This window comes from Cydia pomonella, chromosome 24 (genome assembly GCF_033807575.1).
Source record: "Cydia pomonella isolate Wapato2018A chromosome 24, ilCydPomo1, whole genome shotgun sequence".
NCBI classification, from domain to species: Eukaryota; Metazoa; Arthropoda; class Insecta; order Lepidoptera; family Tortricidae; genus Cydia; species Cydia pomonella.
This window is the reverse complement of record NC_084726.1, coordinates 6,222,203-6,240,184: the sequence shown is the minus strand read 5'-3', so window position 1 is coordinate 6,240,184 and position 17,982 is coordinate 6,222,203. Positions and strand designations below refer to the sequence as shown.

Below are 17,982 nucleotides of genomic sequence, written 5' to 3'. Positions count from 1 at the left end.
CTTACAAATTCAATTTTCTGGTCTTGTAATCTCCTACGAGTACAAAATGTCTATTTACAAAAACTAGTACAATGCGCAAAACATTATTTTACCGCCGAGTTTACAAACAAACACTACTTTGTCTCAAGCACCACACAATTAGGAAATACCCGCATCCCTTTTACTGTTATGTTACTTTTATTGTCATACGTATAAGGGACATTTTCGCTGATTACTGCAGGCGACGGTTATGTGTAGGGTGGCCAGATGTCCCGATTTTGGGACGCCCTGATTTTTAGCTAACTATGCGGTGAAGACCGTCTATAAGAGAATACCGTCTACAAGTTCTTGTGTTACTTTTAACTCTTGCGTTTGTACACTTATTGCATTTACAGAAGCTTGGTAGAGTATCAGGAGTGAAGCTCTTCCTTTCTGAGTGTGTCTGAGCGACATACGTATACAAATTTGCAAAATTTGCAAATGAATTTGCAAAAATTACATTGTTTGTGTTGTGTTATTCTTAGTTATAGTACAGGTATACCTAGTTAGAGTAGTAGTATAAGTTATAGTATTTTTTATATAAAGTACCTGCCTACGCTCTCGCATTGGGAAATAAATAAATAAAAATACGAGAGTTTTTGATAATTAATACGATATGATGGTGTTCTCCACATTTACCTTAAACTAAAGTGTACAGGTCCATTTGAGAAATTGAATTTGGAACAGTACAAATAAAATTATTATTTGTCCCGAAATTTATTTTTACAAGCTTTTATTTAGTTTCACCTGTCCTGTTATCTGTCTTTAATCAAATCTTGCAAGTTAAATTTGACCCTCATCCCGGTTTCGGATTGAGCTGAAATTTTGCATACATAATTATGTACTTATATTGCGTGATAATGCAATATTATGACGACATGGAGCTGATCTGATGATAGAGACAGGAGGTGGCCATAGGAACTTTGTCATATAACAACGTAACCTAATTGTGGTTTGCGGTTGTTAAAATTGTCTAGGCGAGTATTCGTTGCTTGTGGAAAGAAAAGTACAGTCAGCGATAAAAGCTTGTACCAAAAATGAAATTTCCGAAATAAGGATACGGATCTGGTTACCCTAGTTACGGGAGTGTTAAGGGATATAATTATGTAGAGATGTGCCTCGTTTATCGATTGTCGATATCTTCGTGGAGACGTATTGGCTCTTTGGGCAGAAACGCACTATTAATATAAGTGACATGGACGATAAAATAGAACGATATATAGGGACGAACGAATAGGTGTAAAGTTATCGAGCCCTATCTAACCATTATTACAAATGGTGTGGCGGATTTTAGATAGGGATGGCCAGTCTTTTTATCGATATCGAGGGTTGTGAATGTGAAACGTATTTAAAATGAGGTCTAAATTAAAAGTAGGGAAGCTTGTTTGGTTGTCAATAGGGCCTGTACATATAATGCCGTTGACGCAAAAATTACACAATTTAACATATTTTATAACACTACAAATTGAGATAACTGATCTGTTAACGCGTAGAAAAATTTATATACAGTGTGTCCCTAGCCATTGGACAAAGCCGAAATGTACATATGAATTAGGGTATTTAGAACCATTGTACAAAGTATCATAAATTCATAACAGCCGGTGTAGCGGTTTCGAAGAAATTAACATTATGTGTTAGTAGCTCCTAAGGTAATATCCTCAAATAATAGTATGGAACCTTCTTCAACCTTTTTGATTATCTTTTTTATTTATGACACTAATAAGCTTCTGGCTTTTGAAAAATGTCATCATTATCAAATATTTCGAACAAATTGTCAAAAACACTGCCAAAGATGAACACAGTGTGTTTCTTTTTGTTGTCGATTATTGCAAATTACTTTTGTTCGAAAAAAATATTTTTTTATCTTTTGTTATAATTAAAAAAATATTAACGTCCTGAGAAGTAACCCTACATGGGATTTCAGGGTTTGTCCAATGGCTAAGGTCACCTTGTATACGTAAAAGATACTATTAAATATCAAAAATATGTAGTATATAATCTATTATTTAGTTGAGTGACAATAAGATGAAATTAACCTTAGACGTTCTATACTGATTGGCAAGTATCTACATCGATATTAACTAAAAAGGTTGACAAATAATTAATTATTACGAAAATACAAATTGGAATCACACTCTATGTAGCATGACGTCATTATTCAGTCAAAGACATAACAATGACATTTACGAGCCCTGGTTATCAAGGAATGCTCCTTTTTAGTACCTAGAAGTTTTGTATTCTGACGTACGGGATCTTAAAATGTTGATAGAAATATACTATAACAAGAAAATGCATATAAAATGACGTAGAATTGAATTGTCACACAAATACGTAGGATTCCGTACCTCAATAGAAATAGTTTAAAAGTAGCCCCTTAAATTGTTCCTTATCCAACAATAAAGGCGCACGGAGATACCGCCATCTTTGTGAAGAAACATGTAAATGACATGTTTCTGAATGTCTTTGTCGCTCTAGGGTAAATCAGCCTTTACGTGTCACTCAAGATCCCATTCAAAGGGTACTGGTACCGTTGAGGTACAGGTGTAATATTAAATTGCTGCTGTTTAGTTTGTGCTTCGAAATTTATATTTTCAAGAAAATAAATTATGTATGATTTATTAAGTTATATTTTGCCGTGGAATGCTCGTTAAATGTTACTCTCTTAAATTTTACCCCTCGTTGTAAATAGGTTTTAATTAAGTAGTTCACGTTAGAGCGGATCAACGACTTCATGTCTAAGATGATAATTTTATTTAAGAAATTATGTATCTTTTTAAATATATGTATGTATGTATGTATAAACTTTTTTTAAATATATTTAATAAAAACTATTACATTCTTAATTACTCTAAAAATATTAAAATTGTCTATAAACTAAATAGAAGTAAAACTAAACAAACAGGAAGACACAAATACAAAAACTAATGAAACAACCCGTCCCGAGCTCTCCCAGACACAAAGGTGCCCATCACGCTCGCCGCTTTACCACGCTAAATCGCGATACATCAGCCTCTGCATCAGGAATGACCCGGAACGAGGGTCAACCGCCGCCCCAACATATAGTGTATGTATTGTATTTAATTTGGTTAGAGAGAAACCTTCAAGTTTAAAGATCGTGTTACTTCTTGAATAATAAAACAACAGATCAACTTTATTTGTTTGATATATTGTTTGTTTTGTGGATATTCTGTGCTAGACTTCTTTAATTGCATCTGGAACATCTACTAACATGACATAAATTTATTAGATTCCGCTACCTACCTAAAGGTTGTCTGGAAGAAGTCGCTTTTTAACGATAAGACCGCCTGTTGTTTACCTCTTGTATGCTGTATTATTTGTATTGCTTCTGTATTGAGGTGTGCAATTAAGAGTATTTGTATTGTATCGTAAACGGATGATACCGGAATAGTTTACATCCTCCTAAATAATAGATTCGTCTAATAGATATGTCTTCAAACGATACTACAAAGCTTCGCTACAAAAAAGTTTTGTTATAACTTCGACTTCGGTTTGAGCTTTGGTAGCTCCGTTGTTGAATAGCGATTGGACAAGTATTCCAAAAGGACACAAGTTCAAATCTTGTGATAATTCATTTTGAAACTGTGATATTTCATTTTTTTTTCTTAAATTTGAAAAAAGTAGTATCGCTTTTAGAGTTATCTGCTTGACAAGAAATAGATTAATTTGTAGTATCTTCGCTAAATGACCATAAAACCTCCTTTTTTACTTACTTTACATTTGTCCTACCCACTAAATGTTAACTTTGTTTTCACTAAGCTCAAGAAACACCAATACATCTTTTAACCCTTAAGGGACAAAAACTTCTAAAAGCTGTCGCCGGGCCTAATTTACGGTGTAAATCTACCCTTATTCGTCCCTCAGTGGTTGTTTATACATATTACTTACCCTTATTTTGCCCTGTTGTAAAATTTATTTTGCATGTGACATACTTTCATTTCGGTGCGCGCAAAAGCATTCGATGAAATTATGCTTTTGTTGGACTTATACGTATAAAATAGTGCTTTATTTTTGACAAGTACCAGTACCCAGATGAGCTTGAGGTTTACCCTTGTTGAATAGCATTTTTTTTAAAGCGGCGAAGTGCGAGTCGGACTCGCCCATGAAGGGTTCCGTACCATTTATGATGTATTAAATAAAACTACTTACTAGATCTCGTTCAAACCAAGTTTCGGTGGAAGTTTGCATGGTGTACATCATAATTTTTTTTTAGTTTAATCATTCTGTTATTTTAGAAGTTACAGGGCCCCGGGGGGGGGGGGGTTTCTACACACATTTTACCACTTTGGAAGTGTCTCTCGCGCAAACTATTCAGTTTAGAAAAAAAGCAGCCAAGTGCGAGTCGGACTCGCGCATGAAGGGTTCCGTACCATTTATGACGTATTAAAAAAAATCTACTTACTAGATCTCGTTCAACATTTTACCACTTTGGACACACATTTTTTCACTTTGGAAGTGTCTCTCGCGCAAACTATTCTTTTTAGAAAAAAATTATATTAGAAACCTCAATATCATTTTTGAAGACCTATCTATAGATACCCCACACGTATGGGTTTGACGAAAAAATATATTTTTTTTAATTTTATGCCGTATTAAAAAAAACTACTCACTAGATCTCGTTCAAACCAATTTTCGTTGGAAGTTTGCATCGTAATGTATATCATATATTTTTTTTAGATTTTTAATTCTGTTATTTTAGAAGTTACAGGGGGGGGGGGACACACTTTTTTTCACTTTGGAAGGTTCTCTCGCGCAAACTATTCAGCTTAGAGAAAAATAATATTAGAAACATTAATATAATTTTTGAAGACCTATCCATAGATACCCCACATGTATGGGTATGATGAAAAAAATTTTTTTTTTTTAAATTTCATGACGTATTAAAAAAAAACTACTTACTAGATCTCGTTCAAACCAATTTTCGGTGGAAGTTTGCATGGTAATGTATATCATATATTTTTTTTAGATTTTTCATTCCGTTATTTTAGAAGTTACAGGGGGGGGGGGACACTTTTTTTCACTTTGGAAGTGTCTCTCGCGCAAACTATTCAGTTTAGAAAAAAATGATATTAGAAACCTAAATATCATTTTTGAAGACCTATCCTTACATACCCCACACGTATGGGTTTGATGAAAAAAATTTTTTTTTTTTAATTTTTATGACGTATTAAAAAAAAACTACTTACTAGATCTCGTTCGAACCAATTTTCGGTGGAAGTTTGCATGGCAATGTATATCATATATTTTTTTTAGATTTTTCATTCTGTTATTTTAGAAGTTACGGGGGGGGGGGGGGGGGGGGACACACTTTTTACCACTTTGGAAGTGTCTCTCGCGCAAACTATTCAGTTTAGAAAAAAATGATATTAGAAACCTCAATATCATTTTTAAAGACCTATCCATAGATACCCCACACGTATGGGTTTGATGAAAAAAGATTTTTTGAGTTTCAGTTCTAAGTATGGGGAACCCCCAAAATTTATTGTTTTTTTCTATTTTTGTGTAAACATCATAATGCGGTTCATAGAATACATCTACTTACCAAGTTTGAACAGTATAGCTTTTATAGTTTCGGAAAAAAGTGGCTGTGACAGAATCGGACAGACAGACGGACATGACGAATCTATAAGGGTTCCGTTTTTTGCCATTTGGCTACGGAACCCTAAAAATGATATTAGAAACCTATACCTGATATTAGATACCCCGTATGAGTTTGATGAACAAAAAAAAAAATTAAATTTCAGTTCTAAGGAACCCCTAAAATTCATTAAGAAATTTATACTTTAGTGACGCATTTTCAGATACATTTTGTATAAAACTGTTACAAAACTGACAACTAAAATTAATATGAAAAACTGGCAACACTATTTTTTGTTTTTAATTAATAGTTCTCGAGATTCTGAGAAAAACTAAAATGTTTTTGGTTATTTCGAAACATTCAAAAGTTGTTAATGTTTCGAAAAAAAGTAAATATTTAGTTTTTAAGTAGGTACTTTGTTTTCTGAAAATCCCCTAAATATAGAATTCGCTTCAGAATTTGTTTCTCAAAATTTTTATATCATATATATATATATATATATATATATATATATATATATATATATATATATATATCTTTCTTTTTTTATGATATCGTTAACTATAATGATTCATGTTTTTTAATTAGAACAGACCAGAATTGTGTTATAAAATATGTCAGTTTCAAATCAAAAACATTATTTGCTAAATGACCATTCTTATAAAATGTTTAAGCCATATTCTATAAAATATTGTTAAATCATGCTTAAATAAATTCTTTACTCACTTGATTCCTCAATAAGATTCTCCTGCCGGCTCCAAGCGCACTGCACCAACAAAACGCCGACGGCCAAAAGCATCGACATGTTGCACAGCACTATTATCGACACTGGTACATCACTAGCTCACTCTCATTTTATCCACTCACACTTCGTTGATGGAATCTGCAACAAAGGAAAATGTTGGTTAATTTAATTTAACGTTAGTTAATACGCTTTAGATTTAAGTACGAAGAGTGGATGAAATGACATATACTTCGAACTTACAATTGGGTACTTGACACATGTTGAATATTATATCAAAATTTAGTTACTTAAATGGATAGAAAATGAGCCATCCATTATAAAAAAGTGGAATTTTAAACAATTATATTGAGATTATAAAAAAATACGAGGCTCCCAAGTCTAAAAAAAAATTTTTTTTTTGTCTTTCAAAAATGGAAAAGAAAATGGTACCATTCGATTCCTTACATTTTATTGAAAAATAAATTGTATAACAACTATACACATAAACGCAATATTTCAGGGTCAAAATGGCAATTTCCTTGATCGTCCATACATTTAGGACAGACTTATATAATGTGACGTCATATCATATTATCATTTTGTTAGAGGCGTTTCAATCGTCGAGTGCGAGCGTCAGGCTTAAACTCTCTTTTCTGACCTTTGTGTTCCCTTCGGCCGCGTACGCAACCAGAGCTTCGTAACCAGATGCGATCGAAAACTATTTCTGCCTTGTATGAAACCGGTTGCGATCAAAAACTAATTTCGTCTTACCCGTAACCAGTTACGATCGAACACTTCTCGTTCTTATACGAAACCAATGTCTGGGCCATCTAGCTATAGGTTTTTTTTTTCAAATATTTTGTCATGATACTCAAGATAATTTCTTATCCTGTGCATTTTTTGGAAACTATTGATTTAACAAAACTCAACTCAAGCCAGTGTCTTTTAAGGAACAAGGTTACATTGTATTTGCCAACAAAGTATTTGAATATTATCAACTGGTACAAATTTTGTGTTCTGATTTTTGACTAGATATATAACGTGTACAGTACTTATACTGTATAACAAGGTGTATAAATATAATCTTAGCTGACTTTATCAACGGTCGAAAGGTTTCGTACAACAAAGAAAAGTGTTCGATCGTAACTGATAACTAGTAAGACGGAATCAGTTTTTGATCGCAACCGGTTTCGTACAAGGTAGAAATAGTTTTCGATCGCATCTGGTTACGAAGCTCTGGTTGCGTACGCGGCCGAAGGGTTGGTGTTGCTTAAATGCCATGAGTCATATATAGACATTTGATCCTCAGGAAAATCAAGACCGATTAACATTATTTACAAAAAACTGTCAAGTAGCCAATTGAACACATTTAGACATCTCACTACATATACAAAGTAAAAAATATGTACTCGTATGTGTCACAGCCATCTGGTTAAGTGCGCATTAACTTTTTATTTTTGTCAAAGTGACTTACGCCATAACTCATTGGATATGGTCGCTTTCTGCATTGATAAAAAAATGGAGTTGCTGCAAAACTATTACCTATATTGAATAAAAATCCAGTTCATTTTATTGTAAACGCGATAAAAAATTATATAACGGTACTGTAAGACAGTCAAGCATCATCATTTTATCGACATCAACATAGTGTAAGTTTCACTTTTCCTCGCACTTTTTAAACGTTAAATCAAATTGAACCTCTCAAACTGAGGCATGCTGCTAACCGCGTTTTACTACTTATAACCACCATAGTTATAGTTCTACGGTAACACAGCTGACATCAAAACGTCTAGAACACTACCTAAACGTTCCACTATACGACAGGTTATCTAACGCCTAATTTAACTAACAGGCCAATTCTACTGATACTGATATAACATGGATCTGACATCATTCCAATACGAGATGGCTCCAATCTCCTTTACAGGACTAGCCCGTGAGAGTGATAGAGAGAGATGACTACACTACGAACGATTGGCACGTTGCCTTCGCGGGCTGCTTGCGCGTTATCTAAAACGTCACTTTTCACACTGACGGGTTAGCATCAGATCAGCCAGTGTAGCCAACACGCCAATCGTGAACGCTTCCATAATAGTGCGACAGGGACAATTGCGTTTCGTTTTGCATATTCGCATATTGGCCACGCGAGCTGCATCATATTGGAATGAGATCTAATAACTAAAACTCCAATCCGAAGACGTCACTTTTGTCACACATTTCACATTTCACTGATTTAATAACTAAAACTCGAATTGGCCTGTACGTCAACAGCTACAGTAACGACATACTGCCAATAACAGGAACCTATCGAGGAGGAGCTCGAGTGAGCCAGTGAGTAATCTCATCTATAACCATATACATTTATATATGGATATAAGGAGATCGGACATGCCGGCCGGTTTGCATTGATACAGCAAGATCACAGAGCCGCCAGACCTTACTTATTTTCTCATGACTAAAATGTATGGGTAGTGTTAGTGTGTACTTTTAATATCTGCATACTTGCTTATTTGTCCGGTACAGGGTGCTAAAGGTAGGTACAAATATTACTAACTTTTCTTAAATTCTCATGGCTGATTTTTATGTATGTTTTAGAAAATATTGTTAAAAATTGATAATCAACATTGCCACACCATTTCCGCCTGCGGTAATTTTTAAGTCATAAGTCATAAGTTATTTATTAGTAAAACCAATTTACACGTTATAATTATTATAGAGCTTATTTACATACGTCGCAAAATATACAATTCCAAATCAAAATCAAAAACATTAATATTAATAATATAAAAAAATACACATTACTTAACATCCTATTCGCGGAAATTTAAGTATTCATTATAGTCGTAGAACGGATGCTCAACAAGCCAGCGTTTGAGGCGACATTTAAAAATGGCCTAGTTTGAAGTTTTGTTTTTACCAGACGCTTTAAAGCTGTCAATAAATATTGTAACTTTACTTATATTCTCACCCTTGATTTTTATATATGATACTCAGGGAACTATTACTTTTACATTATGTAAGTAGCCACAACAAATGGAGCCAAAGTAGCCATAATAATGTTTAACAATATTTTTTAAAACATAGCGTAAATGCTCTGTAGAGGCAAAACGACGTGAGGACGTGACGTGACATGATTAGCGCTGAATGGGTTAAAATAGAATCCTTTTTAGGGTTCCGTAGCCAAATGGCAAAAAACGGAACCCTTATAGATTCGTCATATCCGTCTGTCTGTCCGATTATGTCACAGCCACTTTTTTCCGAAACTATAAGAGCTATACTGTTCAAACTTGGTAAGTAGATGTATTCTATGAACCGTATTAAGATGTTTACACAAAAATAGAAAAAAAAAAAATTTTTGGGGGTTCCCCATACTTAGAACTGAAACTCAAAAAATCTTTTTTCATCAAACCCATACGTGTGGGGTATATAGATATCCATAGGGATAGGTCTTCAAAAATGATATTTAGGTTTCTCATATCATTTTTTATAAACTGAATAGTTTGCGCGAGAGACACTTCCAAAGTGAAAAAATGTGTCCCCCCCCCCCCTGTAACTTCTAAAATAACAGAATGAAAAATCTAAAAAAAATATATGATATACATTACCATGCAAACTTCCACCGAAAATTGGTTTGAACCAGATCTAGTAAGTAGTTTTTTTTAATACGTCATAAATGGTACGGAACCCTTCATGAGCGAGTCCGACTCGCACTTGGCCGCTTTTTTACGTTTTAACGTTTTAGTACAATACCAAAACCACAGCAGATCGCCTGCAAAGCGCGATTGGACTGAAATTGGGTCATTATCACCTATTGACTGCTACGTATTTACAAATACTGTCACATCACTAATTTAACCCGATCTCTACATCTGTTATAACTGTACGTAGCCAGGGGTCAGTTATAAACTGGTACTTGTAGCACAATCGCCAATGTACATGAATCTCTCTATGTTGACACTATTAGCTGCCCTTTTGTGAACCTTCTTACCACTACATAAGGTTTACCTATGGTTAGTATTGCTGTCACTACCGTCTGCACTAGCAAACTAAACGAGTTCTCAACTAGCAAACATAACTTGACCTCGTAGATCAGTAGCAGCTATATGTAATTAGAGTCTAACTTATACCGGTCGGTTTGGGTTAGCTTGGCAGGACAACTGAACGAACGGTTGAACGATAAAGCGACTGAATGATACTAATCAGTGAACGGTTTAGTTACAGCGACGGTATTTCGATACGTAATTGAGGAAGAGGAATTGGAATTGGTTCGGATTCCTTAAAAGTGTATGCAATTTGTACCGATTAATTATTGGAAGTATTTAACTTAAGGTAAGGTAAGCGTCTTTTAGCGCTAAATAGTGAAAGCGATGCGGAGTAAAATTTCATTGATTTTGAATTAAGAGTTCACCTTCCCATACAAACGGAGTTTCGTTCTCATTTTAAAACTACATGTTGGATTGTAATGAAACATTGCACATAAAATGACATGAGCTATATCTAGTCCTGTAATTAGTTTCAATAGCTCCAGTTTGTAAAACAAACGAAATAGAGTAATAATAAGTTTGGTATAAATAACTAAAAATCGCTGTATTTTTTTAACTATGGTATCTGAAGCAAGATAAACTAATTATAGTACTAGATAAACCTTATGCTGTTGTAAGTGCAAAGTTTCAGAGCAATCTAGCTAGTCGTTTTAAAATGAGAACTTAACTACGTTTGTATAGAGAACCAAGCTTGCTGGGGACCCTTAAGGGCAGACGTACTACCTGATTTTATTTGTGTCATGTTTTATTTCATCGATATGAAGTATTGTATTTTTTTTTTCTATGAATAATTATATGAGGAAAATCCTACATAAGTACGATCTAGCCCCTAAGTAAAAGTTTGTACTATGGGTTAGGGGCGATGGTATGTACAGGTGTACCAGAAATAGTAGGGATTCGTTTAAGGGCATATTCGGTATCGTGTTCTGATTAGGAAAAAAAAGAAAAAAAAATTGACTTCAATAATTGTTGCCTTCTGTATGGAGGGTTGACCGATTTGGATGACTTGCCTAGTATACTAGGGTTTGCAATCCGGACCCGAAATGTATAAAATTATCCGGATCTGGATCCGAATACCCGGATCTTCCCATACATTTCAGATCTGTCGTGCCAACCCAACCCTAGACCTGCCCCATAGAAAAAAAAAACATTATTGAGTAACAAATCAATCACCTTACCAGGATTAGAACTCGGAGCCTTCTGCTTCGTAGGCAGGGTTACTACCGACTAGACTAAAAGACTGTTAACTCTCTTGACTGTGTCTTATGTCTAATGACTGCTTGGAGCAATCATGAGCTGAACCCGGACAATACAGTGAAACACCATACCTTCTTCCTACCGTTATCCCGGTATTTTTGCCACGGCGTGAGGAAGCCTGGGGTCCACTTGGCAATGAATCCCAAGAATAAAAAAAAACATTTATTTTGGTAAAAAATCCAGCTTTAACGATCAAATGATATTTTGTACGGTCCCTCCTTGGCACGAGCCGGGGTTTGAACCCGCGATCTCCGGATTGAAATTCGCACGCTCTTACCGCTAGGCCACCAGCGTCAGAGCGAGATACCAAACCATAAAGAACCAAATAACAAACAAATTGTAACCGCATTCGTGCGAACCCAGTAAGGGCACACTGAAGCCATATCAATTCATTCCACATTCGGCAGAATCGAATATGTCAGGCCATTGTGTGCTGAACGTTGATAGATGTCCTCTTATCATACGGGCTCTTCTATGGCTGAGTTGTTAACATATACCGAGTGGGTACTCGGCTCAAATAATGACTGTCCACGATAAAAAGTGGTCATGCGTAGTATTATTATGGTAATTTGTAGGGTTTCGTAGTCACCTAGATAGTTTCGCCATGCCCGTCTGTCCGTCCGTCCGCGGGTTTGCTCCGTGATCGTTAGTGCTAGAAAGCTTCAATTTGGCATGGATACATAAATTATGCATTGAGACAGAACGGTTAAAAATATAAACTAAAAAAAAATTTTTTTCGCTTTGTCCCATTAGTATAGAGTATCATTGGACAGGTCTTTCAAAACGAATAAGGGTCTACGAAAACAATTGTGTCAGTGCATCTGGAAAGGTACCTAGTCACGACATTTAGTTACCGAGTTACATGAGTTTTTGTGGAAGCTGGTGAAAAAGTGCCAAAATAGGTTTGTGTTATAATTGGGTTATTTACATCCTAAGGAACACGTGTGTATAAGAATATCAGTAAAATTATGTTTTTTTAGTATATTTCTCCGACTATAAAGTTTAGTAGTCAGGGTACCTAGTCACGCCATGTCTTAAAAGCCTTTAAATTTTGAATAATTTTGTCAATATTTCCATCGCGGGTAGTCAACTACCTCTTTCTAAGATAGGGTATAGGATCGGTCTATAGCAAAATGATTTTTTGAACCAAAAAAAATACTTAGTGTTTTTTATAAGAAAACATTCAACTTGCATCACTCTTGTATGAAATAACTATTTATTTTAATTTAATACGTTTGCCATTACTTAGATCAGAGGTGCTGAAGGTGAAGGTGCCGAGGGGCCGGGGAATGGGGCGGGGAAGGGGAATGTGACGCGACTCGTGCGCCGCGCGCCGTGCGCGATATTAGTCTGCAGTCAGCTGCCGTTGTGTTATATTAAAAAAATACAATAATTCTATCATTACGAGTACTGACCTTGACATTACATTTACTTATTTTATTTTGTTTTGTACTAAAAGAAAGTATTTTAATTTAAATAACCATGCCCGGAATATTTCACCAAGCCTATTTCATCGATATCGATACAGAATTGCACCTTCACTATCGTGTGTTGTCCATGCTGAGGATAGATATTTCTCCTACTAAAACCACACCAAGGTCGCGTCACGAGGTGTATAATAATTAATTTGTTGATCTCGAATTTAGTCAATGAAAAATTGAGCCGTGATTTTAGTTGTTTGACGTTTAATTAGTATTATAATATTGATCGAAAGACTGATAAATCATAAATTAGGTGCAGTTATGTACACAATTGAGTTATTTTTTCTAGTTTTACTCCATTTATGTAAGATAATGACTTAGCGTGACAAGGTACCCAGTTTAGTAAAATGCTAAACTTTATCTCTTACACGACTAAAACAGAAGTTTTTATAAATAAGAATACCTTGACTTCCGCTATAATTATCCTAAATAACATTTTGTTACAGATATTTCTTGCATTATAGGTACTAAAATAGTGATCTTCGAGTTTAAGTTACTAAAGTTTAGTAAATGTCGTGACAAGGTACCCTAGTTACGTTTCCATACAAAAGTTTCGACCGAGTCACTAAACTTTATTGTTAAAAAAAACTGCTTTAACACTATTTCTATTATACAATTGTGGTACACCACGCTCGATACCATTTGATCTTGTGATATAGCATGCATTTACTAATTATTTTGTTGATTTTTAATATTATTAGTGATCTTTTTTGTAATTGTTAAAAATGCGGTAATTATTAAATTTCTTTATGATTATGGAGTTTTCTTTCATTCAATTGTCCCAAAATGCCATAGAATATCTATATCATAGAATATATCATTATTTTATGAATTGGGTATAATTAACACTTTCGTGTTTCTTCCACCCTGGCATGTTCAACCTAAGGAATCAGAATAATTAACATGTATTTTTAGACAATTCACCTTTATTATAATTTTTTAACATCCAAAGATTATGATTATACCCTTCACTATGTAACTTCGAAGTAGAAGTGTGTTTTTTGCGACTATAAACTTTAAATGCAATTTTCTCAACTTGTGCACGTCGGAAGTCGAAAATTCAAAAATTTATACATAAATAGTGGTTCCACCTACAGTCATTATTCTTTTTTGTATAGATAGCAAATTTAATCTACTTTTTGGAACTATGCATAACTCAATACCTGCAATAAGGTACTTTTCCATATGCACTGACACAATTTTTTAATAAAGTTAAATAGTTTCGGAAAAATCGCTCCGAAAGAAAAAAAATGTGTCCCTCCCCCCTCTATTTTGTGAAGCATGGGTCCAAAAAATGTGAAAAAAATTGTGAAAGCTTACTAAATACTTTCAATGACAATTATAGCGAGCATGATCGGTCCAGTCATTTTTGAGTTATTGCCAAAAATCTTCTCTTATTAAAGACGTATGTACAAAGCGCTGCAAAAGTAGCGTAGAGTACCTTATTATTCAGTATCAGTATTGCTATTAGTAGGTATTATGAACATTACAAGCATAAGGACTCCCTTACCACTTACTAATCGCCACCATTTGGCCTATTTTGACAGTATGGTAACTACAGAACCCTACACTGCATGGCCTGATATGTTCATGGTCGATTTTTCAATGAACGAGAATTTTCAAGCAGCACTTTTTGGATGAAAAAACTACATAATACTGCGGAAACTTCGTTTAGCGCAGCGGATCGAAAGTTGACGCTTTCCGGCCAAAGGGCAGAAAAATAGGTACCAACTACTAGTATGTAACTAGTTAATGTAGAGCCGTAGACCAAGGGTACATAAACCATGTTTTCCAGCCCGCATCTGTCACAAAGGGAGCAAAAATATTTACAACTAAATCACGTTTTATTGCGCCACGTGTTCAAATAAAACAATTAAACATGAAATGGCGGTGGGGACACAAGTAACTTTAAACAGCAGGTCAGCTATTTAGTTGTCGTAGGATGGTCGAAATTCTTTTCGTTGTCTGGTTTTGGGTTGGACCACTCTGTTATGCTGGTATTTCTGTATTTTATGAAATGAATACAAAAATACAAGCGCTATTGCATGTCTTTATAGCATGCATTTGCAAAACGAGACAACGAATTTAATTTTGACCCAGGTACAGGTAATAGTGCTCCCACATTGGCTGATATGAAATGTTATATGTACAACATCGTGTAACAGGGATAGCATGATAGTATTGTTATTGTTTTATTATGTTGTCCCTGTCACACGATGTTACATAAAATTTTATAACGGCCGATGTGGGAGCAAAATTATTGAAGTGATATTATAAAAATCCGGTTGTGTAAATTGGACTCGCGCTTCAAGAGTTCCGTAATCACTATTTCTTAATATTTTTTTCTTTTAAGATCCAGTTTTCCAGGTTTTCCAGTAATCCATGGATATGAAGTATTTGATTTATTTTTGTCCAGTAGTTTATTAGATAAAAACGGGACAGGATGGTCAATCTTCGCCTATTTTCTTAAAAATATATAAATTTGAAATCCTTACAAAAAGTCCTTTCATTTATATGTATATGCAACTGGATGTGACAGATGGACAGACAGGCAGATAGAAAGGTACACAAGTGATGATACAAGGGTTCCGTTATTTTTTTGACTTTTGAGGTTCGGAACTCTAAACAGTTTAAGTACAATATCTTCCACATATTACATTAATTATTATTAATTTAATAACTTTACTTAATTCGTCAACATTTTATTATTATAAAACAAATTACAAATTAAAACATATTCAAACTCTGTCAGATGAATCCCTGAGACCTCAACATCCCCAAATAGCCCAAGCCAAGCCTCCTTAAACAGCCCAATTAAATCCTATCTTCGAACAACACTCCACACGCGACACAAAATGGTTCAACTATCAGACGTAACAGTGTAATCTGTCCGTTCTAATCCTTGCCCAATAATCGTCTCTAAGTGTTAACTAGCACAATTTGATCCCTTCATTCATCAGGGCTAAATGTCATCTGGTTTCAGATTAAAACTGGTCGTCGAACTCCGAATTAGAAGCCTGTCCGAAAGCAATCTTGTGACACAAGCGATCTGACGACGCAAAACCGATGGACCATTGTCAGGACACAATGGGTCGTTCAGTGGACCGGTCTTTGTTGAGTCGGCTAAATGATTGACTGCGATTTGTAGAAGTTTTACTCTATTGAAAAGGATATTAGTCATGAGGTTTAAATGAGTGTGAAATATGAAACGTAGGTGAGCGTACTCCGATCTTAAAAAGGTGTTGCTGGTGTCGATGGCTGACGTTAATCGCTTACCATCAGGCGATTCGTCTACTCGTTTGCCTCATATGTCATAAAAGAACAGTCTGTTTATAGATTGCAGTAGATTTGTATTAGTCTGACAATATTTTCATTAAAATCCAATAACATCTCTAGTAAATAAATCTGATAGATAAACGGGGACTACTGTGACTAGGATTTGCAATCCGGGTCCAAAATGTATGAAATTATCCGGATCTGGATCCGGATACCCGGAACTTTCCATATATTTCAGATCCATCTTGCAAACCCTAACTGTGACTCTTCAAAATTATCAAGTGCTCAAATGCACAATTGCTACGGATTACCAGTTTAATTTCATGTTGGGATTATGCCTGCTTAGTAACTTCGCAGTATTACAAAACATAAATATTTAGGTTCGATAGTTGGTCAGTTAGGTACAAAAAATAGAGTCCTACATGCATAGGTACGTCTGCTTTATGTGTCACTCTACATAAATATGGAACTAATTTAAATGACGATAAATGCATCTTGTTATGGAGAGCATTTTTTTTATTTACATGTGGTTAGCTTATATTTATTTTCCTTTCTTTACATATTTTATATTTCTTGCTCATAAGACAAACGTACCGTTTAAAAGGTAGGTTTAAAGCCATGAACTGTCTCTGTCAGCCAGGGTTTATTGTTTTGTTAATTTATTGTAAATTAAATTGAGTAAGAATTTTATTTCAATATATGCTGAACCATTTTTGTTTCATCTTCATTCTTATCTACTTCGGTGTTTTACATACGTCACTTCTTTATTAAACCTGTCGAATAGTATAGTACAAACTGCTTTATTTGGGGCTAAAACGGTGTGAGATTGTTCCTAAAAGATCCAAACGAATTATAAACGTTATCAGTAATGTTGACCTACTCCCACGAGTCGTGTCAAAAATGCCGGGACAACGCGAGGAAGATGAGTAATGTTAACCTGCTGTATACCACCTCCACTATACTTGGACCAGTATGCATGGGTCCGCAATAAAAATACATTTTCCCGGTAATTTTTGAATCAGCCCCGCTCCGCATACGTAATTAAGCTCCGTTTGACGTGACCTTATTTCCACATCTGCTTTTAATATCAGATTCATATGCCAGATTTAAAGGTTTACGTTCAGAGGATCGTGAGGATCAAAATGGCTAGAGTGAAATAAAAAAATTGAGTTCTGTGTGCATTAAAAATATTTTCCATAATGTCAATATCCAGGGAGGAAAATGGGGACTGCGTTTGTGTGCAGAAGCGGTCGCGTCCACTTACCGCTGAATGAATAAGTACGATAAGTAAAGTAAAATAAGTTTGACGACCGGTCTGGCCTAGTGGGTAGTCTCCCTGCCTATGAAGCCGATGGGTTCAAATGCTGGTAAGGGCATTTATTCGAGTGATGAGCATGGATATTTGTTCCTGAGTCATGGGTGTTTTCTATGTATTTAAGTATTTATAAATATTTATATATTATATATATCGTTGTCTAAGTACCCTCAACACAAGCCTTATTGGGCTTACTGTGGGACTTAGTCAATTTGTGTATGATAATAATGTCCTATAATATTTATTTATTTTAAGTAAATAAGTATGTTTTC

General features: G+C 34.9%; 1 protein-coding gene and 1 long non-coding RNA gene across 2 annotated transcripts in view; one reads left to right on the top strand and one right to left on the bottom strand.

The window, feature by feature from the left end:
• LOC133531114 (B-cell receptor CD22-like) overlaps positions 1–17,982 on the bottom strand; it is a 620,993-nt gene that overhangs the window by 290,009 nt on the left and 313,002 nt on the right. Inside the window, exon 2 of the mRNA XM_061869231.1 lies at positions 6,341–6,497. Coding sequence (XP_061725215.1) covers positions 6,341–6,419 — 79 coding nt within the window. The 5' untranslated portion in view covers positions 6,420–6,497. The remainder of the gene's footprint in view (positions 1–6,340; positions 6,498–17,982) is intronic.
• On the top strand, positions 7,756–17,116 carry LOC133531116 (uncharacterized). Its single transcript, XR_009801463.1, has 2 exons — positions 7,756–7,987; positions 16,103–17,116. It is a non-coding gene; the product is annotated as an uncharacterized LOC133531116 (long non-coding RNA).